The sequence below is a fragment of the Schistocerca cancellata genome, chromosome 4, assembly GCF_023864275.1.
Source record: "Schistocerca cancellata isolate TAMUIC-IGC-003103 chromosome 4, iqSchCanc2.1, whole genome shotgun sequence".
NCBI lineage: Eukaryota > Metazoa > Arthropoda > Insecta > Orthoptera > Acrididae > Schistocerca > Schistocerca cancellata.
In genome coordinates this window covers 571,602,801-571,627,626 of record NC_064629.1, presented here as the reverse complement: position 1 = coordinate 571,627,626, position 24,826 = coordinate 571,602,801, and the positions used below count along the sequence as shown (strand labels likewise).

Here is a 24,826-nt window from a genome sequence, read left to right as displayed (position 1 = left end):
GGCCTAGAGGTTACAAAACTTGACAGTGGCCGGGAGAGCAGTGTGTTGACTCCCTGCCCTCCATGCTGTACCCAATAACACCATTGGCAGAGGATGATACGGTAGTCGGTCGGCACTGACGGGACTGCCAGGGGCTCTGGTCTGAGTTAACGTCACAAATTTAATGAACTATTTATATAAACACGCTTTAATTTATTTTACAAAAATACTATAGTGCCTAAAGTACCCGCCAGGTTAGCCGAGAGCGCTAATGCGCTGCTTCCTGGACTCGGGTAAGGCGCGCCGGCCCCGGATCGAATCCGCCTGGCGGATTACCGTCGTCGGTCGGTGTGCCGGCCAGCCTGGATGTAGTTTTTAGGCGGTTTTGCACATCCCGCTAGGTGAATACCGGGCTGGTCACCACGTTCCGCCTCAGTTACACGACTCGCAGACATCTGAACATGCTCGCACTATTACATTAATTACACTAGACGCAGACAGCAGGGGTACACTAATTCCGTCCTGGGGGGTACGGGGTGGCGGCAGGAAGGGCATCCGGCCGCCCCTTTCCACTACCCTTGCCAAATCCGTTCCTAACAATGCCGACCCTGCGTCAGCGAGGGACATGGCACCAGTGAAAGAAAGAAAGAAAGAAAGACTACAGTGCCTAAAGTATTACTCTATTTTTCTGTGAATCAGCTGAACGTACTTGTATAAATTTTATTCAAGTGAATTGACAAATCCTGCGGGAAACTTTTCCCTCGTTTGCAATGAAACAAACAAGTATGAAGCACTTGCCGTCCTGCAGATCACTTAATATGTGCCAGCTTGTGACAAATTATTGCGCTACACAGGTAGGCACAACCAATTGTGCGTAATCAGTGGGTCACTAAGAGCAACAATGCCAGTTAAAATGAAGTTGGACCCTTTAGTGCTCGTACAGTGGGTACTGTAAACAAGTGCTTCTTCAGAACAAGACCATCAATTAAAAGGTTAAAATTTCTTATATCCCTACCGTAGAATTCCAATCCTCGAACGGAGCGAGATGGCACAATAGTAAGACACTTGACTCTCATTCGGCAGAAGCAGGATTCAGAGCCCCGTCCAGGCACCTATATTTAGGTTTCCGTGGTTTTCCCGAGTCACACATAGCAAATGCCGAGGTAGTTTCTTTGATTGTGAAGTTCCTTCCCCATCCTCATTCATTCCGCCCTGTGTTCCTGTGTTTAAGGACCTCGTCGCTCACGGGACGACAAACCCAGTTCTTTCTATCTTAGAACTTCCGTTATCTCATGTATGTTTTATCTTTCGCTCTATATCATAATTCCCTTTGACTCTGACGTACGGCACGACAGAAACGATGCCACATGTGTTGGTTGATGGAGTCGGACACCGCTTATGAAAGAACTAACTCGATATCCATCAGAAGTTTATTTAGGAAATTCACGAAAAACTTTAACCGAGATGACTGGACTAGCATTCGAATTCGTCTCTTCCCGGTCGTTATTTCAGTGGCTTTACCAGTGGACAAACTCGTCCCTTCACTATCTTCCTTAGTAATGCATTTAGCCCTACGCCACAACGTCTTCTGATGTGGAGCCTTGAAGAAGATCAAAAGTCTTTTCCTGAGTGCAACTCTAACCAAAATATATTCATTTGGACATCAGCCACGGAACTAAATCTATGCGACTCGTAACAAAGTTCACTACCTGTAGTTGCAATGTTTGTAGTGCTGTGGTCTGAAGATACCAAACCAGTTACTAATGACTGTTCCTAAAAGAAACACAAATTTTTACGAATCCGATCCCTACACTACATAACAGACCTAGGACTCGATCCCAGATATCTCGCATCCACACACAGCGTTCTATTCTAGCATCTCTTATGATCTGCTGTGATAGTTCATACTCCCACATCTGTTTACCCGAACAGTTCGAGAATACTTGGTCCGAACGATCGCCAATGTCAGAGTCTAGCTTGATTCCCAGGCGGGACATTAAAGACGCAAAAACTAAAACTCAGTGTTTACCCACGTGTTCTGACAACGAATTACAGCTATACTTCCACAAGTGTGCCTTACAATACAGAAAAGCTTTATTCTCCTCTAACTTGTGTCCCTCCAAAGAGGACCTGTGTGAAGTTCTGCTCAAACTTACCTACACGTAAACCTCATGGTTTACGATATTAAGACAATAGACTCACATTTTGGTAGTTCGAAGTTCAAATCCCAGGCCGACCATCAACATTCACGACTGTCCTTGATAAATCCTAACTAATTCAGTAAAATGCTGAATGGTATGTGCAGGAGGTTCAATTTCTTTTGCAACCGTTATACAACTGAGCTAGTGCTCCTTCTCTAACGGCCTTGAAGTTGATGAGATGTTAAACATCAATCTCCTTTCGGTACTATGGGCCAGTAGGCAGATATTATTCGTGTCAGTCTATATTCGTAGTATATCAGAAAGCTGGCGGACCAAGATGGGTGCTGTCTTAAAGCGATGGTTGTACTATAGTCAACAAGGTTTTTTGTCATTATTAGTATTTTATTGTTAATATTGCATACAGAAGAAAGTCGAAAAGGGTGGCCCAAGTGTCAGCGATACAACCGCATGTACCTTAAGCACAGAAACTGAATGGGGAGGTATTAAGCTAGGTAGAGAATCACCAGTGAACAACTCTGTCTGATGGAGCGAAGACGAGTTTCGATTAGTCGCATGCAGATGGCTAGAGAGAAGTGTTTTTAGCTGCCGGCCTTTAGACAATGGGAAGCAGGTGGGCCGTGACGCCGGCTTCCCTGGGCGAAGCGGCCACCCGAGGAAGCCAACTGTATCGCCAAACAACGGCACAACTGTGATCTAGCTTCGTTCTTGCATCTCAGACTCACAGCCTGTTCACTGGACCTCAAAATGAAAATGAAGTACCTGTCCCTTGACGCGCACAAGATAACTTTTGCAAATATTATCTTTCTCTGTTCTTACCAATGCTTGTCACTTGTACAAATGAACATCTTGAGATCATCAAAATGCGAAACACAAACCACATACAGCAAGTAGAGCATAAATTTGTTCTGTTGAAACTATGACTATGGCACTAGGTATCACTTGATTAGCATGGTTACTAAAACTGATGCAATTGTAGCTGTCCTACACCCACGTCCTGTAATACCAGTTTACAATAATTTGATTTTTGGAAAACTCTTAATTTTTGTTTCCAAATCATAAATCTCACCATTTTACTATTATCAACGTAAAGTGAAGCACGCATGAACTCTAAAGTAGGTTCGAAACCGCAGTATTTACTAATCATGGACGCATTGGAGATGATATACTCTTGCCTTATCGTGGTCCAAGAACAGCTTAAAAATACTCTTATAGGAGGATCTGTCACTAAACATGGAATACAAATGTTGTGCATCATAGCATATTTGTTATACGCACAAGACTAACATTTAAGGGCAGTCAAACGAAAACGAGACATACGGAAAAAAGTAAGTAAACTGTTTATTATATCAAAAATAACCGCCACAGCTGTTAACACATTTACCCGACTGTGAGATAAGAAGGTCAGTGCCGCATGTTTGAGGAACCATGATTGTACCCAGACGTGAACAACTTCGTCCGAAACAAATCGACCGCCACGAATGTCTTTCTTCAGGGCTCCAAAAATATGAAAATCGCATGAGGAGAGATCAGGACTGCGTAGAGGATGTGTAAGGGTTTCCCAGCAAAAGTTCTGCAGCGTAGTCGAAACGAAAGTGAAGAAGTTTCGCTGGGACACCTTTACACATCCTCCAGACATTCCCGATGTCTTTCCATGCGAGTTCCATATTTTTGTGCCCTGTATAAAGACAAGATTGACCATCGATTTGCTCCTGACGAAGAGAAGCGTGCCTGGATACAACCGTGACTCCGTAGGTAATCGTAAAGATTTTTCCATGAAGGCACTGAGCGTCTTGTCTCATAGGAGGGTAATGCATTAACAGTTATGGCGATTACTTTTGAAACAATAAACTTACTCGTTTTCATTTGACTGTTAGTTATAGATAAAAGACACGTCAGGTGTGTCAAGTACTTGCGCCTTGAAATCAAACTTTCACTCTTTGGCGTTGTAATCTGATGCAAAGAATGACAAAAGCTGCATTTATGTTCAAGACCAAAATGTAGGTAGCAGTGTCACACTTTCTCGTAGTGACTACAGTCGCACCAGAGATGTTGCAGGGATTTTATGCCTCCTGGACGAGACTCGTCTACAGAAACACCAGCTTGTGGGATAATATAATATGTCATACAAATACAACCTTAAGCATTTGTTTGCCAATGCACTCTAATCACAGTTATTGAACGCACAGCATAATACAGCCCACCATAGTCTATTTCACACTTGCAGTCCTCAAACCTTAATAATACTTTTATATTTATCAATAAACCACTCTATTCATACTTTCTTTTACTAACTGGTAAATACATAATGTGATATGATAAAAATGAAAAGCAAAAGAAATAGCAGCTTTTTCCAACATTTGAAAGTTTTATTTCATATTATAATACAAAAAGAAAATGGAGTGAAGTTTAGGCAACACTGTGTTACTAACCATAACAGCAGCCTACTCATGTTTACGCAGAGCAAGTCATCTACTTCAGATCTTATACATTTTCATAACTTCTCCATATTCGTCCAAAAATAAGTCAGTTTAGCGTAATTAAATTGGAGTTTTTAAATTTGTATATTAATTCCACTAAAAATCTCTAAAACTTATCCCAGGAAGACCTCTCCAGCGAAGGAGACGGACCCGCTGCATTAATTAGCGACCTCCAGTATTGCTACAACCACACAAGAGATCCTGAGGCTTTGTCACCAAGAAATTTTTATTTTAAAATTCTACGTTGGTGAGAATCGTCCAGTCCTTTAAGCACAAGCTTCCAAGATAGTCTTTATCAAGCCGCATGCCATAGGCCAGATATATGCACCTCTGATACCAGACAGTACTGGATTCTGTATCTATAAACAACAGACCATAGATACACTTTTAATTGCGTCCCTACTATCTTATACTTAGATTTATTTCCTGATACGAGGAAAAAATGAAAATTCCAAAATCCTCTTCCTCCAATTCGCCCAGTGGTGGCCAGTGCTATCAAGTACATACCCTCAGATAACATAGCTGAAGTTCCACAGTAGCCTAAATGAAAACATACAGAATAACAGCTATAAGATTGTGATTTATAACATCGTCTAAAATAATATTGTTGTCGCAGGAGCTCCCGCATCAGTGTCAGATGAAGACCAGCAACGCCAAGTACAGATCGCCGTCGTGCAGCAGGGAGTAGGCCCATCAGCACCCCCTCCACCACAGCCCGGAAATGTGTGGATTCAGGTGCCTCAGCAGCCAGGCGGTGGCTACCCACAGCAGCCAGGTGGTGGCTACCCACAACAGCCAGGTGGATATCCTCAACAGCCAGGTGGTTATCCTCAGCAGCCTGGTGGCTACCCTCAACAGCCAGGTGGCTACCCACAGCAACCAGGTGGCTACCCACAGCAGCCAGGTGGCTACCCTCAACAGCCAGGTGGCTACCCTCAACAGCCTGGTGGCTATCCTCAGCAGCCTGGTGGCTATCCTCAGCAGCCAGGTGGCTACCCTCAGCAGCCAGGTGGCTACCCACAACAGCCAGGTGGCTACCCTCAACAGCCAGGTGGTTACCCTCAACAGCCAGGTGGCTACCCTCAGCAGCCTGGTGGTTTCCCACAGCAGCCAGATGGTCAGCCACAGCAACCAGGAGGCATTCCTGAGCAGCCACAGCCTCAGCCACAGCCGCAGCCACAACCCCAGCCACAGCCACAACCTCAGCCACAGCCTCAGCCTGGTAAGATTCCACATTGTATCCATATTGAACAATATTCTCACACTACATTGGTTGTCACTGACTGAGACATTGTGGCTACACATTCACTTCTTCAAGCTTCATTCGACGTACTAGGTTTATCCAGGGTAGACAGATAAAGAGTAAAATTCACTGAACTTTCTGAGACCAACCATTTGAATAGGAATTCAGTACCATCAGGAATCATAACATCATTAAGTATCTGTAGTGATATCCAGATTTTATTCTTGAACTGTCTTGTGGCAGCAACCTTTAAACTATGGTCTTAGATCATAAAGTTAATAATTATGAGAATGATCAATAATTTTTCTTAGAGATAGTGTATTTTTGAAACACGGCTAGTTACTACTTCACCCTTCTCTGATCTTATAATATTAAACCTATTCTGAGTGATATATTGAATCCAGATTTTATCCATGGAATGATACATTTTAGAATTTTTTTTCTTGTGGGGGTCCACAACCTCACTATGTTTTAAGAAAGAAAACATGGTTCAAACAGCCTGTAATATATTTATTGTCTGTGTTGTTAGCACATTTCAACTGATAGTCATTTTCAAAAATGTTCAAATGTGTGTGAAGTGCTAAGGGACCAAACTGCTGAGGTCATCGGTCCATAGACTTACACACTACTTAAACTAACTTATAATAAGGACAACACACACACCCATGTCCGAGGGAGGACTCGAACCTCCGGGTGGGAGGGGCAGCGCAATCCGTGACATGGTGCCTCAAACAACGCGGCCACTCCGCGCGGCAAGTCACTTTCAAGCACTTATCACAAGCCTCAGTCTTCACATCACATTTGAATAAATATGAAGGTCATACGTAAAGGCACACATCGCTTTCACGTGCGTCTGTAGCACAAATACAATCCAATAGTGCACTAAATTACATCCATAATAATACGCATATACTGTTTATATAGTAGTGAAATCCCGTAACACCGTCACCTCACTTCTGGTCCCTATAAGATTACTTTGAGACATTAATTACAATCATCTAAGTGCCAGTTGTTAGCTTCACATCTATTTTCTCCATTAAAATTCATTTGATGACTAAAATCTACTAACACATTTTAAATCATGCGGAGCTTGCATACCAACAACCAAACTACTACATCAAAACGTAGGTCGCCAATAATGTCGTGCGAAGGTGAGCCCCAAAATATCTCCTGGAGCACAAGTCCGCTGCACATAAATTATGGTAATGTGTCTGTTCTCCCCAAAGAAAATCTGGATCAAGCCAGTTAGGTAATCTGCACCTACACTGGAAAGTGCCTAGTATTTCCATGTGAGAAGGATGAAACAGTTTAAATACTTGTAAGGAAATAACATGTCACACTGGCAAACAAATGACAATTTAAAGATATTTTATTCAGTATGCAATATGAGAAAACTGGAAGGTAACGTAGTCGTTAAAGTCTAATGATCAACTGTGTCAAGAACTATAAATTGGAATCTAGGATCACACTCCCAGAGATGGAGTGTAATGTGTATTGTTTGATATTCTGCGCACAGAGCCAGCGACGGAGAGCCCCGAGTTGGCAGAGCTTCGCAAGAGCTGCAAAGCTCCCCGCGGACAGTTCCCCACCAAGGACTGCCACAAGTTCGTCAACTGCTGGGACGACGTCGTCATCGAGCAGGAGTGCCCTGCCGGGCTGGCCTTCAGCGAGGAAGGTTTCTGCGACTACCCTTACAACGTGGATTGTGGCTCCCGCACTACAGATAGTAAGTCAACCTCAGTACCTTGCCATAATTATAGCCTTAATAATGTTGACCCTTTATGTTTATGTCTACCATTTAAGGAAAATTATATAATTCCCTTGATGGATTCTTATTCAACTCAGTGTGGCACAATAACTATAGATTTTGATCTTTATCTACTTCAAAATGTAATTCACCTCTTCTCAACTGAAATAACGCGAAAAAATAATCTTAATTGCTACACATTTGTAATTTGTTCATGTGGTCCTAATCACCGTATTGATTCAGTTCGAATAAAACCGATAGAATAGGTCTGAATAGATCAACTGCATCGCTACAGCAATGTAGCTTGATATATAAATGACCTGTGTTAACTGTACGTAACCTGATATCATTGCTCTGAAGAACTCACAAGATTTTCTTCAGAACTGAGAAGTAGCATGTAAGATTGTTTCTGATTACTCAGTATCGATGAGTCGACAACTCTGCCATTGGGAACCAATTTGACTTTTACGGGAGATGAACCAGAGGAACCACAGTAGCATAAAGAATGGAACTCAAAATTTCCCTCGCTTATCGTTAGTATGATCAACCGACATCATCAGCGCCATATAAAAGATTATAACTTCCATAATCGAAAATTTTGAATGATAAGTGACATTTAAACCACACGACATAGCTGTTCGACTAGAATTGAAAACCTCTCAAAAACGTGGTAACCAAGGATCAATGTCAAAGAGGCTACAGACAGTTCACTAACGTGACATTCTTTCCTACCCAGGTTCCTGCGATCGAAACAGATCAACGTTTACAGATATTTTCAAATGAAGTAAACTATGGCAGTAAAATAGTATCAGGATACGACACTTAAAATTTGTTCCATATACACTGAGTACCCAACATTCAGAATGTTTCAACGTGAGATCGGGAGTATAAAAGTACAGCAGCACACAGACTGTAAGAACTACCTGAGAAATGGAAAGGAGAGATCTGTTGGATACATTACAAGGTAAGGATCCCGGCAAGATTGTAGGCTTAGTCTCCTGCTTTTAGTAATGTAACTGGAAAGAGCAATGAAGCCATATAGCTGCAAAGTTAAATAGCTTATCATTGGAAACTATCACATGAAATCCGTTCAAATGATAAGATTTGGCTTTAGCCGACAGCTTCGTGATAGTAGCCGCTAGTGAAGAAAACTTCCAACATACCATCAATGTCTCGTGAGAAGAGTTGAAGAAATAGGGAATTGATTTAAATGTCGAAAAAACAAAAAAATATGATTGTAAACCAAAGAAAAGAATGGTCTAACATCAAAGCTGAAAAAAGGTTCAAGAACAGGTTTGCATATTTCAAGACTTGCGCTCTATCATCAGTGGTACATGAGAAGAAAAAATTAGGGAATGATTAAGAGCGACAGGGTGTTTAATACAGTCAGATGAAACTTCCTGAAAAAGCCGAGAGACATCAAAGAGACAAACATAGCTTGGTATAGAATTTTCTACATACAGACATTGATATATGGTTGCGAATCTTGGGTAGTGAACGAGCGAAGAAAAACCTCAGATCCAAGCAACAGAAATTAAATACCGCCATAAAACATAAAAAAAGGTGTAGGGGACATAGGATCCGAAGTACATCCACTCACAAAAAATTAAATAGAAAAACTCGAGAGAAGACTATCCAAGAGCCACAGATGGAGTTACATGGTCAAGTCCAGCGAATATCGAAAAGTCGCCTGCGAAGGTAAACGAAGGGGGTGGGGGAAGATAGGGAGAGAGGAAGAGAACAGTCAATAAGATATGGGAGAAGGAAACAGAAGAAGCGCTGCAAGAGAAATGGCCGACGGTGAGAGAAGCAGTAACTGCGACTGCAGACGCCGAGGTATGGAAATCGTAAGTATCCCCCACACAGAGAGGTGGATGTTGATTAGATTAAATAAGAACACTTTCGACCTATTTCTCATCACTGTTCCTGACATGCCAATACCTGAAAATTCGTCGATTAACACTGTCCACACATATTGATAAGGCTAACTCGTTGTGTAATCCTGTAATTACTTAATGCTCCGTGAGAGTGGCTAGGTAAGTGTGAACTGCGAGAAACGCTATGTAAGTAAGCGTATCACAGCCAACGTACGCCCCGGAGGGTGAAATGGAAAGCAGCAGACGTGGACTGTAGCACGTCCAACAGCAATGTATGTCCGTTGCAGAGCCAGCGCCGCTGGGTGACGCGTCGTGCCCTACGCCGTACGGCACATACCGGAGCGACAAGAACTGCAGCGCCTTCGTCGTCTGCGTAGCCGCCACTCCGTACCTCTTCAACTGCCCCGAGGGCCTCGACTTTAATGACGTAAGTCCACACACTATCTAACAGTAATATGCAGCACATCGCCTAATGACACATATGACAACGTGTTGTATCTCAGCTTCTCTCTCTCTCTCTCTCTCTCTCTCTCTGTCACGTTTATTGTATCTACGTAGTGTCCCAAACAGCTATGAATGGCTCTGAGCACTATGGGACTTAACATCTATGGTCATCAGTCCCCTAGAACTTAGAACTACTTAAACCTAACTAACCTAAGGACAGCACACAACACCCAGCCATCACGAGGCAGAGAAAATCCCTGACCCCGCCGGGAATCGAACCCGGGAACCCGGGCGTGGGAAGCGAGAACGCTACCGCACGACCACGAGATGCGGGCCAGCTATGAATCAAATAGTACATATTGCAGCGTAACCTAAATGAACGCTTGGAGATAAGGAACTAATCGTCAAAATGAATATTAAGATTTGTTCCCATAATATCCTACATCTTACAGCAATGACTTACGCTAATAGAAATTGTTCTCCGTAAGGACAACCGGACTTAGTGCACGCTTTACATCAGCCCATAAAATGTTGCAGCGCTCTCTCAGATATCCCTGTTGTCTTTTGTACAATGAGGCAGATAAATAGATAGATGGTTCAAATGGCTCTGAGCACTATGGGACTCAACTGCTGAGGTCATTAGTCCCCTAGAACTTAGAACTAGTTAAACCTAACTAACCTAAGGACATCACAAACATCCATGCCCGAGGCAGGATTCGAACCTGCGACCGTAGCGGTCTTGCGGTTCCAGACTGCAGCGCCTTTAACCGCACGGCCACTTCGGCCGGCTGCAGATAGATAGGACCCTGAAAACATTTTGTATCCAGTTTCTTCTGGGGTTTCTACAGCAGCAGCTTCATGTAACCTTATGTGAAAAAATTTTACGAGTGACATGCACCAGTCGTACTGGCCATGTGACAGGATATCCCCTTTCAATTGAGAATGAGAGTACCTATTGCTCAGGTACTCACGGACATTAATACCAAAATGAGAAGGGGTACTGTCGTGCTCAAATAGTATCCTCTAGCAGGCAACAGGAGGCAGGCCTACAGTCTACAACAAATGTGGCGGCGCATTTCGAATGAACAAATATATGCCGCACGCAGCATTTGTGTGACATTAGTAGTTCATAAAAACGTGCCTCGCACGCATAGCTCATTCAAGGCTGCCTAAAATATATATTTCCGACCACTGGTTTCTTATCTCAAAATACACAGTTTGGGTTTCTCAACAGGCTGTATAACTTTGATCCTAGGGTTTTCAGACACCCTGCGTTGTGTGTGTGTGTGTGTGTGTGTGTGTGTGATAACGACAGATACCCGTGGTGCTAGCTACATGATTCGAAATAAACGAAAAGCGAAGATACGGACTTCGTCCTATACCGCGCGCACTCATCTGCGGAGTGAAAGGCTCGTTTTGGAAACCATCTGATTTCTTCTACGTTTTACATAAATTTGAGTGAGAACTTTAGAGAATGCGCTTACGTTCGCTGAAACTACGTCAGTCATTGCTTTAGTCTTGAGTATCTTCCCACGAGTCTGGTGGAAATAAAACACTGTACTATCACACCGTTGTCTTTCTGTGATACTTAAATGATTTCTAAGTTGACTTCTTGGATATACGCTCGTATTATTGCTTGTAACTATATGTCTCTCCTGTAATTCTGCGTTTTTATACTACATATTACTTCTGCTGGACGTAGTTTCACTCATGGGGAGGGGTGAGGTAGAAGGATAATGATGTATCCAGCACATATAAGCCCTTTAACGCCAAACACGAACACCTAATTGAAGAACTTCGATGTACGAAGTAACAAGAAACGCCAAACACGCTTTCACGAAGGAAAATATAGGAAACAAGGACTGGTAGCAAAATATCTTATCTGTACCCATGGACCGTTGTACATTAGGTAGTTCATAGAGATATCCACACGCTACAAATAGGCACTAGTTACGAGACTGTAGCATAAAGGTATCCTTATAATCCTACGTGACTATTTTCGACAGAGCGCCATTTACATTTCGGGGAAAAGAGAACTGAGCGATGCGTAGGAACACGTAGCGCAATGTTGACTTCTGTATTAACCTTACGATGGGCTGAGTACAGTATCGACGTAAGCCGCCAAGAATATGGGTGATGATGGAGACAGTTGCCTGACCTGTTGTTTGCGCGTGCTGTTGGGCAGGAGCTGGGCGTGTGCGACTACCCGTACCGCGTGGACTGCCGCGGCCTCGCCTCTGCCGGTGACGCCCCCGCTGCCGCCCCCGCACCCGCGCCTGGGCCCGACGGAGCTCCAGCGCCGCCGGCCGAGGGCGGTTTCTACGGCAAGCGCCTGCCTCCTGGTAAGTTGGCACGCCTGCCTCCAGACCGTTGATGTCGGCTTCTCCTTCTAATAACTCCTTCCTTGTCCTTAAAAAAGATAAATTCCCTTTCGGTGAAGTGGATCGAATGCCTTTCTTGTGGTAGCCAGTTGCGCAGTTCTAAAGGAACTGACACAGACTTTTGAAAAATGTAGGGACATGGGTGCAATTGGACTGAACCAGAATGGTAGATACTATTACTTTCACACATACAATATCTTCCGTGCAGTGTAGTATAATATTAGGTACCGAAACAGAATAACTGCACATACCCAATCTACAGCAAATATAGGTCATGTTTGGATGTAACTGTGACTTACTAGAAATACAAGGGGACTTCAAATAGTAAGTTACACATTCTTATGACAGGCCAAGTAACTTCTGCTGAATGCTGCTCTGCACTTCAGTGTGAACCAGATATATGAAACTATTTTTCAACACAGTCACCAAGTCGCTGTAAACAACCGTCGAAAAGTTGTACCAATCGTTCACTTTCTCGACGACAGAAATCCGCTCTTTAGTTGCAGCGCCATTCCAGAACCGCCGTGTGAGCGTTCTCGTCGTTCGGAAATCTCTTTCCTCCCAGGTGTCCTTTCATGTTGACGAAAAGATGGAAATAACATGGTGCAAGATCTGGGCTTCTCGATCAGTGCCATCCTTCTTATTGCGTTCCTTGTCAAACTGTTAACGCTATTTAACTACAGCTGGACACGAAGATGCATTCGGTCTGTACACCAGCAGAATTTCATGGTGAATCTGTATGCAGTTTAGACCTTTTCCCAGCAAGAAGCTTAGTGTACCGCGTCCTACAACTTTGGAGTACGTTCCCAGTTGCCACGCTACTTCAAGCGCGCACTACCATGCACCTGTTAGTCATACCGCAGTAGAACTGTGTGAGCAGGAAACCCGGAATATCTGCTGCCGTGTGACAAAGTGCCACTCATGGTGCCTAACAGTCTTATTATCGTGGGACGACATGTGTAACTAACTTCCTGAATCCCCTATGTGTGTGCATAGAAACACTTTCGAAACGGAAAACAATGTGCGTGGAAACCAAAACAGAGAAACGTCACCTTTGTCGAAATCGATGCTATACAGGGTGGTCAGAAGCAGTCTGAAAAGCATGTAAGGGTGCTGCAGGGTAGGTTGTGCTGAGAAATAACTGTTAAGAAAAAATTCGATACGTTGCGCCCTTTTAGAGTTAATTAGCGTCGAAGTTCGCCAATCAGGACTTTGCGTGCGCAAATTCAAGCGGCCCGTCAGTTACAATTAATGTCAGTTGTCCTCTTACTGTAAATCATAACGCACGAGACTGCTCAGCCTTTGGTTAGGTTTCAGTCCCATGGCCGTTTTTTATCTCGCTCTCTTGCTCGGTTTCAGGAAACGAAACGAAGAGCAATCTTGGCGACACCGCGCAAGGGCCTCATTGGCTAACTTCAATGCTAATTAACTTGGAAACGGAGCAACGTATTGATTTTTTTCTTAATTGTTCCTCAGCAGAACCTACGCTGCACACCTTTATAGCGGACTGTTTCTGACCATCCAGTATAAGGTACTTAGCGTGTCTCATAGAAGTGAAGGCTGTTTTTCGAAGATAGTAGTCTTATAGCAATAAAGAAATGGTTTTAGGGCCTACTTACATCATAAAAAATCCGAAATGTTACTCCACACAACTGTTCCACTGAAGCTTTGATGCTGGACTAAAACTGCGTGCTGGACCCAGAACCTTGCCTTTCGTGGGCAATGTGCTATCGAGGCACGACTCACAACTCGCCCTCAGAGCTTCAGTGTTCGCCACAGAGTTCTACTGTGCCACAAAGTTTCGAAACAGCGTACACTGCAGAGTGAATGATTCTTTTCTGGAATAGTTCCTTTGCTTATGAGACAATTCAGACTTCCTATCTTCGGTTGATTACATTTGGCCTAGTTTTGCAACCACTCCAGAAACACCACATGCTTCGAAATACAGTAGTACATGACGCCCGAAAATTTTACTCAAGGCGTGCTGCGTTTCCAGCCGTTTGAGCTGGAGGCAGCAGCCATAGTCGCTGAGACCGGACGTTTTCAGTGTGGCCGTCCTCCGATGCTTTAGGCCGCGTTCTGTCTGGGCTGCCCCCATCAGAACTGTTTTTCAAGATAGTCACGTAGTGTCAGTTGCTGCTGAAGCGTGTGTGTTTGGCAGGCATCCTGACGCCGGGCTCTTCGTGCAGCCACAACGCAGTGTTCCGGCTGACGGCGAGCTGCAGCTCCGTGTCGGTGTGCCGCGCCGGCCGCACCGCCATCGTCAACTGCGCACCCGGCTCCGCCTACGACGCCTACTCCGGCGCCTGCCTGCCCGCCTACAGGGCTCGCTGGTAAGTCTTCTCTCTCTCTCTTCTCCTCTCAACTAACTTACACATTCCAGAGTACATCTAAAACTAAACTAAACTCCGTCCGAACAGGACTCGGAAGGCCAGGCAGTACCGACCGGCCGCCGTGTCATCCTCAACCACAGGTGTCACTGGATGCGAATATAGAGGGGCATGTGATCAGCACACCGCTCTCCCGGCCGTATGTCAGTTTACGAGACCGGAGCCGCTACTTCTCAATCAAGTAGCTCCTCAATTTGTCTCACAAAGGTTGAGTGCACCCCGCTTGCCAACAGCGCTCGACATACTGGATGGTCACCCATCCGAGTGCTAGTCCAGCCCGACAGCGCTTAACTTCGGTGATCTGACGGGAACCGGTGTTACCACTGCGGCAAGGTCGTTGGGGCCGGCCGCGGTGGTCTAGCAGTTCTAGGCGCTCAGTCCGGAACCGCGCGACTGCTACGGTCGCAGGTTCGAATCCTGCCTCGGGCATGGATGTGTGTGCTGTCCTTAGGTTAGTTAGGTTTAAGTAGTTCTAAGTTCTAGGGGACTCACGACCACAGATGTTAAGTCCCATAGTGCTCAGAGCCATTCGAACCATTTGAACCAGGGCCGTTGGCGTTCAAGAGTACATCACCAGTGACAATACAGTCACCCACATCCGTAGCCCCGAATTCAACAGTACAAGACAATTTCATCGCTAGTATTTGCCCGGCAGCCAACGGTCTTCCCGCAGTAGTAACACTGGTTCCCTTCAGATAAAAGAAGTGAAGCTCTGTCGGTCTTGGCTAGCACTTATACGGGTGACCGTCTGCGTATGCCTAGCGCTGCTGGCGAGCGGGATGCACACCGCCCTTGTGACGCCAGTTGAGAAGCTATTGATTGAGAAAAATGGTTCAAATGGCTCTGAGCACTATGCGACTTAACTTCTGAGGTCATCAGTCGCCTAGAACTTAGAACTAATTAAACCTAACTAACCTAAGGACATCACACACATCCATGCCCGAGGCAGGATTCGAACCTGCGACCGTAGCCGTCGCGTGGTTCCAGACTGTAGCGCCCAGAACCGCACGGCCACTCCGGCCGGCTATTGATTGAGAAGTAGCGGCTCCGGTTATGAAAGATGACAACGGCAGGGAGAGCGGTATGATGAACACGTGCCCCTCCACATCAGCAGCCAATGAGGCCTATCGGCTGAGGATGACACGGCAGTCGGTCGGTGCAGTCGGGCCTTCCGTGGCCTCTTCAGACGGCGAGAGTTATTTGGGCGGCAAGGGGAGGAGAGATGTTGGCGTACAGTTCCTGATATCCGACTTTGCGCCATTGTGCTAAGGTGAACTGCAAACCTCGCGGTGCAAAACTGTTGATGATGATTAGTCCGTCGGATGGAAACGTCAAACTCTGCAGCCACCTTGAAAGGTGCAGACACAGAAATGCTCCAACATTATATTCGATTTGATATTTAGTATCGATACCAATACCTGAAATTGTGTCGATAAGGGCTTAATGTTCGGTGAAAAGAAATAAAAAATTTGAGGTTTGCTGATGACATTACAATTCTGTCACAGACAGCGGCTGAATGGGAAGAATTGTGCCTTGAAAGAAGTGTAGAAGATGAACTTCAACAATAGCAAAACAAGGTTAATGAAATGTAGTCAAATTAAATCGGACGATGCTGAGGGTATTAGATTATGTAACGAAACACTAATAATAGTAGATGAGCTTTGCTATTTAGGCAGTAAAATAACTGATGATGGCCGAAGTACAGAGGATATAAAATGTAGACCAGAAATGGCAAGAAAAGAGTTTCTGAAGCTGAAAAGTGTGTTAATGTCGAATATAATTTTAGTTTACGATGTCTCATATGAAAGTATTTGCCTGGAGTGCAGCCTTATATGGAAATGAAACGTGGACGATTTACAGTTCGGACAAGAAGAGAACAGAAGCAATTGAAATGTGCTGGTACAGAAGAATGCTAAAGATTATATTGGTTGATCGCATAACTAATGGGGCAGTACTGAACAGAACTGTGAAGGAAAAAAATTTGTGGCACAACTTGACTAAAAGAAGGGATCTGTGGATAGGACACATTCTGAGACATCAAGGACCCAGCTTAGTACTGGAGTAAAGTAAGGGGGCAGGTCCAAATGAAAGTAGGTTGCAGTAGTTATTCGGAGATAAAAGGTCTTGCACGAGATAAGAGTAGCGTGGACGGCTGCATCAAACCAGCCTTCGGACTGAAGACCACAACAATAACAATTTCGACAATAACGGAACGAAAGTTTATATGTCGACAGTATTTCAAGGTATCGAATTCGCATTTTTATATATTTTTAGCTGTACTTAACCCCATAGGACCTGTTTAGCATACAAGTAAAAATGTGGAAATTTTGTTATGTTTGGAATAACCAACTATAGTATAAAACAAATTATAGACGTATGCAGTAAAGGATAAATATTCCGAACACTCATCAGGTACACTCAACAATACAAATTCACTTATAGTCAGTCCAACCCGTGTAGACTTTCTCAGATTACAGGATTTGCGAAATGCTGCAACTCCCCTTGAGATGAGTCGAACTGCTGGGTGACTGCTAGTGGGGAGCGGGGTTGCTCAACAGCTGGTGACCATAGAATGTCGATTACCTGATTCACAATACTTTAGCAATCCAGAGCAGAAAAAAGTGCTTGAAAATAGAGTTTTGTTAAGTTATTAACGCCCTCCTTGAACAACATTTAGCTCACATACATCTGAATACTCGAACCATTTTTCCGAAGTAGTGGGTACGTCCTTAATATTACTGGTGCATGCTGCTAAAGTCCGATATGTTGGTTATAGTTTCACACAGTATCTTTTTTTTTTAATTCTGCACCTTCGGGCCTTGTTTACCTCAGTGGAACTATGTAAGTCTCATTAAACGACTAGTGACAGATTCCACACCATTCATTACCTCCGATACTGATGCTCAGTTATTTTTTCGATGTGAATAAACTATCTCTTGATTGGCAAAGATATCATCACCACCTGTATCGAAACAAACGTATCGATAATTACTTATGCCAATATTATCACGTCACTAGGCAGGTTACGTGCCAGCTCTTGGTTTTACCCTATCCCTCCATTCTTAATATCATCTGCAACAGTATATTCTCTAATCACGGTCGGATTGTTGATGCGTATTGTCCCTGTTCAGTACAAACAGCAATATATTAATTTTTGTATCGCCGAGAGCACGAAAAATACGAAAAAATTACCACCTGTGTGTAATATTCGAACCGTTCGCGGTCTTTAGTGGTATTACAAGGAAACACAAATAAAATTTTGACTCCTTCCAGACGGACACAGGAAAGGGAACTATTAACTTCGCTCTCTGGTACCCATCGGGCCACAGAGAATAATAGCTTGTGAAGTGTGCTTGGAGAGGCAGATACCGGCGAATATAAGTAATTTTCCAGTGGCGATAGTCGTGTTGTCTGGCGAAGTGTGGGGAGGGATTATAGGACGGGCGAGGTGCAGAGGTTGAGGGATGCGAGGAGGACAAATTGTTGACGGAAGGAAGGGTAGGGTATCAAGTCCCGTCTAAACGAAGTCTTTACAGACGGAGCAAAAGCTCGAATTGTGGAAGGAAATCAGCCATGTCCTATTGAAAGAAATCGGCTTTTGTCTTACGTGAATACAACTCCACCACACCTCGACCGGCAAATAATTTAAAAAATAGTTTAAAAATGTCCCACCCACACAGCGTGAGAATTCGATTCGTCTCTTGCTCATCTTACCGCCTTATGATTAAGTGCTTAGTCCAATCTGAGTGAGACTATTATGCAGCCGTATCCCATAAAGAAAAGCGAAACTCTCTGTTTAATCTAGGAAAGGAGCGCTGGTTTCCACATGTAACCGCACATGTGGCGACTATTCACGCTTCTTATCTCTTGTAAATAAATACCTCGTACTTTCTGCCTATAGCCACAAGCAAAACAACTTTCTTTCCATGCGACTTTACATGTCGCAGTTCAGCTGTAAAGGGTGGGAGATGCTCTCTTACTTTAATTTACTCTTTCTCGGGTTCCATGAATAACGTGAGCCAAAACTAATTGGTCATGAGGTAAACCAAAACTGGATTCACAGAAAACTGACTCCTTATTTTAAAAAGCTGTAAACGTTAAAATATGATAGCAAAATATGTATGCTAAAAATAAATATTATTAATGCATGTAAGAAAAACGTTGCTATACCATCGCGTACAATTGCTTTGTTTTTGTTTCAGCTGAGCTCTTCACGACAGTCGGCACTAGGAAGAGGAGTAACACAAACGGCTTTTATCTAACATTCACATCATGGCCTGAAGAAGACGCATCTGTGCCACCGTAACACTTATTTATTTAAAGGCAGATATGCTCGTTTATTAATCCAGTAATTGATATCTGAAGTACATTTCGCATTTACGGATAATTGCCAACGACAAAGGTCGGCAACGTCCGCACGCACATTTTTCGATTTATTTCTATAATCAGATATGTGATTCTGAGGCATTGTTCTGTATAACAGTGCGCTGTGAGGACGAGAGAGCTCTTTGGCCTGATAACAATACTTAAATGCGACTAGCTGCTTCAGAATTCGTGCCATATTTCTCCTTTACACCTACTGAAGAAAGAATTTGTCGTTTTCTTAACAGCTCCTCCGAAGAAGCACTTTCTAGTAGTTGAACAGCTTTCATAAATTTGTAGCATCTTGCAGAACGTTTAGCTCAGGCAGCTTAGATTTACTGGTTTCATGGGTTTTCTTTTGAGTGTAGAGGAGCGACTATGAATTCGACAATATTTTTCAGTAGCATTCTAAGCTGAACTGGAGTACATCATGAAATAAGTGCCTTACTTAATGAAATGTTTCCTCTTGTATGTATTGCACTTTGAATTTTGATGTTAGCATGTACTAGTAACTGTCTGCGAATTTGCAGAAAATTGTACTGCAGAACAGCAATAAAGTTTATTTATTTGATTCTCATACTTGTAAAAGCTTTCATTGTTCGTAATGACCTCCACAAATCCACCACATTAATTTGAGTGACTAAGGAAAGACGCCATGCAATCATATTACTAACAGTTAACGTCTTACAGCGTTATTTAAATTATTATGTTGAAAACACTCTCCTGTGATCAATTTCTTGAACATATAACTTCATTTTCCAAAGTAATTGTTCCATTGCTCCTTAAGAATGGAAAAAAATTTAAGTCTTCTGCTTTTATTTAGTTGTTTTGTGTTCGTATCCGCCATGTTGTTGGCTTAGAAAATAGTGAGCATACTAAATTTGACTACAGAGGTCAATGCTCACACACATTGTTTATTGTCTGAACTGGTTTCGACAACTACCTCATTATCAACACCTCATTTCACTTCTTAGCCGATGGCTGCACCAGAATATAGCAGGGGCAGGCATTTCCTCAAGGCCCCTACCAGAGGATGTTGTATATTGGCCTTCAGACTGCAAGACAGTCATTAGGCAAAGTTAAGCATAATCACAAAAAGAGGGCACATTGCCTTATTAGGATGTCGGAAGGATTACTGAACAAGCCACAGCTTAATTACAAGACATGTGACATACAACAGTTCCCGAAACATAATATTAGAAATGTTCTGATAGCTAAGACACACATGTAAAAAAATAACAGAATTAGGAAATCTCCTCTACAACAAAAGAAACTGTTAATAGGGGATAAGGTCACCTCTAACAGCCTCACATGCTGCACAGCGACGTGGTATGTCCTCTGTGAGATGATTCCAGAGCTCTCTCGGCAGTCGCTCCCATTCTTCGGCAGGGGCGGTGCGGAGGTCTGGAAGTGTCGTTGGTGGAGACTATCAGGATGGAATTCCCCTCCCTAATGTATTCTAGGAATGTTTTATAGGATTCAGATCCGGATACCTGACTGGCCAGTCCATTCGACAGACATATTCACCTTCAAGAAATTCATCCACAAGAGCAGCTCGACTGGCGATATTGTCCGTAAAGAGGAAGTCTGGACTAACTGCGCCTCTCAAAAGGCGAAAATGTGGTATCAGTACCTCATCCCTGTACGTCTGAGCGTTTACTGTATTCCTCCGATCACCAATGAAGATGTTCAGCTCCATACAGCCATTCAACATTATGCCTCCCAACACCTGGCGCCATCGCCACCAAACCGGTCCTTTCTACGTTGTTCCTGGGGCTGTATCAGCTACTAGGTTCTCTCCAGAGCAATGTGCGACGAGAATCATTTTGTAAACTGAAACGGAATACATCTTTTGAGAGCACATTTCTCCAGTCATTCGTGGTCTAATTTTGATGCTGCCGACTCCACAGTACACGGTCTCCTCTCTGAGTTGGAGTGAGTGGAATACATAAGGCCGGACGTTTGGCAAACAACCCTGCTGCTCTGAGCCTCACATACACAGTTTGTCGGGGAACGGCAATTCCTGGGGCAGCTCCAAGCCCTCAGCCAGTTTTGTTGCAGGTGTCCTCAGATTTCGTCGGACAGTTACGGCCAGATACCGGTCCTGCTGTGGGGAGGTTATTCTTGGTCGACCTCGTACTGGCCTACGACAAACATCTTCTGTTCCTCAAACCGAAGCCCAACCCTCTAAATGACACTTTGTGAAACATCCAAGGATAGGAAACTTTGGTCTGTCTCTGTCCTACTTCCAGGCGGCCGAGTATTCTACCTTGCAAAACAGGGTCCAAATGGCGTCGTTGTGCCACTACGTTGTCAACTTCACCAAGAGTCTACACTCTGCTCACTGTGAATGGACAAACAAGACTGAGAGATAAGTGATCTCATGGACTGTTGATGTCTATCGTTGCCGCTATTGCCCTTCCTATACAAAGCGAATACATAGAGTTCGTAGGTAAATATTTACGGAGATGTGGAGTGATTGCTCAGCTTTTCTCTTTCCATTTTCGTATTTTCGTGCTCATACTTAACTTTTGCATACTAGGGTACTCACTATCGTAAGCGAACAGTAGAGAATGTACGAAAAAGGTCAAAATTAACCTTTTTCAAGTACGGATAGTATGGCAAATTTGTTAAGTCCTACACAAAATGAGCTAACCCAGTTAATGAAAAAAGAACTGCTTTACACGGTAGATGTTGGAAACAGGTACCGTTCACATCAAATGCAGCTCAATGCGCGATTTACCAAACTGTGAGACAGGCTTAGCAGCTCTGCCTAACGAATGGCAGCACTGTCGTTTTCAGTGTCTTACTGAAGATCTTTCATTGTGTGGTGATTATATGATATACGTCACCCTTCAACTTGCCGCACAAGTAAAAGTCACAAGAAGAGAGATGAGCCGATCTCGGAGGCCATGAGACTTTGCTGACCGCTCTCTTCTTACACAGCACCTCATGAATCGTGGCACGGTTACATGGGAGACGTGTGCTGTTGCTACATCTTGCTGAGGGCATCCGTAAATTTCCGATTCCTAATGAGCTCTTTCCTGTTTAGATTACATTGTCACAATGTGCAAAAAAGACTTTTCATATCAATTTTATTTTGGCCCTTCCTGTGTTATTAAATCACTTCTGAGGAAATATGGATCGTCGTGGTACTATACGCAGTAGATACTGCAGTTAAATTACAACACATCACCCACAGAGATATTTTTCATATTGCTTATAGCATGCGTCACTAATTAACGTGGAATGTACAGTATGCTCATAGACAATGAAGTTAAACACCCAGCAGGAATGGCCCGATGCTGACGCAATTCCGTAGACATGTGCGCCAGCGGCGAGTTTGTAACTTTTTAGAGTTGTTATCATCCGTGATGCCTAGAAAACTCACTAGAGTGCATTTATTTTGTCACTACGTGACCATGTTATCAAGTCTGTCAGTGTACGTAGGGTGTTTCACAACAAGGCTTCAGGTGATCATACAATATTACGACACTACACACTCCCCCATCCGTGCCAGTGTAACTTCCCCACCCCTTCCATTACCTGCTTCCTTTCAGTTCACCCAAATCATCAGGTTAGGTTCTATCTGTATAATAACCTGCCAACTTGTATTGCAGCATGTAATTAGACGCTTAGTACGAGAATATATTTGAAAATAACAACGTCTGCACCATCCAGTGTGTATGGTACGGGGTGATTCAGTTGTCCCTACCGATTTCCTTTTATATAGCTCATAATGTTATATCTGGCCATCAAAAACCGTACGTGAGATTTTCATATCGTCTCACTCGCTACCAGCAAGCTATTGTTCCTACAGAAAAAATGAGCAGGACCTTTTTGTAGGGACTTTAACACAGTTAAATTTTGTACTGGGATACGTTTTCTCTGGATGCCACGTTTTTCGAGATATTCAAGAAAAACGTAAAAAATGACCCTCAAACGGACGCCACCCCCACATTCTCCCTCACAAATCAGGAATTAATACACTGCTCGTGGGACTTCCTCTTACGACTGTACAAAAATTTCCGACTACACGAACTATTCCCAATATTTGACGTTTTTATGTCTCTATTAACTGGGCCATTACACCACCAGCATAGTTGCCTATTTCATTAACGTTATTAGTTTAAACGTGCACATGAGTGTATGAAAGAAAAAGATCTTTTTAAACGTTACGGTAAAACTAATTACATAGACTTAACCCTTAAAATCACAGTAGTTTCGTAGTCAGAAGGCCTGACGACTACAGTTATGTAACTGTTTATTTTCTGCTGTTAAAATTAACAAAATTATTAGGTAAAGTTTACAAAAACGTCAATTTTTACAATTTGTATGTGCTCAACTAAGTCAGTGGCGTAATGAGGCCAGTCTTTGAACACCAAAAACGGTCGACTGTGGGAAATAATTCGTGGAGTCGCAAATATTTGCACAGTGGTAGGAGGGAATGCCATGAACAACATATTATAAATCCTGACCGATGGGGGCTGAGTGTGGGAGTGGGGTGCGTTTTAGGGACACTGTTGCACGGTTGTCTTAAATAACTCGAAAAACGTGGCATCCAGCGAAAACGTATCCCAGTACATAATTTAACTGTGTTAAAGTCCCTACAAAAAGGCCCTGCTCATTTTTTCTGTAGGACAAATACACTCCTGGAAATTGAAATAAGAACACCGTGAATTCATTGTCCCAGGAAGGGGAAACTTTATTGACACATTCCTGGGGTCAGATACATCACATGATCACACTGACAGAACCACAGGCACATAGACACAGGCAACAGAGCATGCACAATGTCGGCACTAGTACAGTGTATATCCACCTTTCGCAGCAATGCAGGCTGCTATTCTCCCATGGAGACGATCGTAGAGATGCTGGATGTAGTCCTGTGGAACGGCTTGCCATGCCATTTCCACCTGGCACCTCAGTTGGACCAGCGTTCGTGCTGGACGTGCAGACCGCGTGAGACGACGCTTCATCCAGTCCCAAACATGCTCAATGGGGGACAGATCCGGAGATCTTGCTGGCCAGGGTAGTTGACTTACACCTTCTAGAGCACGTTGGGTGGCACGGGATACATGCGGACGTGCATTGTCCTGTTGGAACAGCAAGTTCCCTTGCCGGTCTAGGAATGGTAGAACGATGGGTTCGATGACGGTTTGGATGTACCGTGCACTATTCAGTGTCCCCTCGACGATCACCAGTGGTGTACGGCCAGTGTAGGAGATCGCTCCCCACACCATGATGCCGGGTGTTGGCCCTGTGTGCCTCGGTCGTATGCACTCCTGATTGTGGCGCTCACCTGCACGGCGCCAAACACGCATACGACCATCATTGGCACCAAGGCAGAAGCGACTCTCATCGCTAAAGACGACACGTCTCCATTCGTCCCTCCATTCACGCCTGTCGCGACACCACTGGAGGCGGGCTGCACGATGTTGGGGCGTGAGCGGAAGACGGCCTAACGGTGTGCAGGACCGTAGCCCAGCTTCATGGAGACGGTTGCGAATGGTCCTCGCCGATACCCCAGGAGCAACAGTGTCCCTAATTTGCTGGGAAGTGGCAGTGCGGTCCCCTACGGCACTGCGTAGGATCCTACGGTCTTGGCGTGCATCCGTGCGTCGCTGCGGTCCGGTCCCAGGTCGACGGGCACGTGCACCTTCCGCCGACCACTGGCGACAACATCGATGTACTGTGGAGACCTCACGCCCCACGTGTTGAGCAATTCGGCGGTACGTCCACCCGGCCTCCCGCATGCCCACTA

The 24,826-nt window shown here is 44.1% G+C and overlaps 1 protein-coding gene and 1 pseudogene across 5 annotated transcripts in view; one reads left to right on the top strand and one right to left on the bottom strand.

Annotated features, from left to right (window-relative positions):
* LOC126184535 (uncharacterized) overlaps positions 1 to 19,641 on the top strand; it is a 41,477-nt gene extending 21,836 nt beyond the window's left edge. The window contains exons 2-9 of one of the 5 annotated variants that reach the window (XM_049926946.1): positions 5,235 to 5,396; positions 5,502 to 5,564; positions 5,607 to 5,840; positions 7,378 to 7,587; positions 9,773 to 9,912; positions 12,115 to 12,271; positions 14,472 to 14,643; positions 18,903 to 19,641. In XM_049926946.1, coding sequence (XP_049782903.1) covers positions 5,235 to 5,396; positions 5,502 to 5,564; positions 5,607 to 5,840; positions 7,378 to 7,587; positions 9,773 to 9,912; positions 12,115 to 12,271; positions 14,472 to 14,643; positions 18,903 to 18,906 — 1,142 coding nt within the window. In that variant the 3' untranslated portion in view covers positions 18,907 to 19,641. Of the gene's footprint in view, positions 1 to 5,234; positions 5,841 to 7,377; positions 7,588 to 9,772; positions 9,913 to 12,114; positions 12,272 to 14,471; positions 14,644 to 18,902 lie in introns of all 5 variants that reach the window. The other 4 variants (XM_049926945.1, XM_049926943.1, XM_049926944.1 and 1 more) reach the window with 4 other exon arrangements.
* Positions 14,925 to 15,042, bottom strand: LOC126185659 (5S ribosomal RNA; annotated as a pseudogene).
* Positions 19,642 to 24,826: the final 5,185 nt, after the last annotated feature.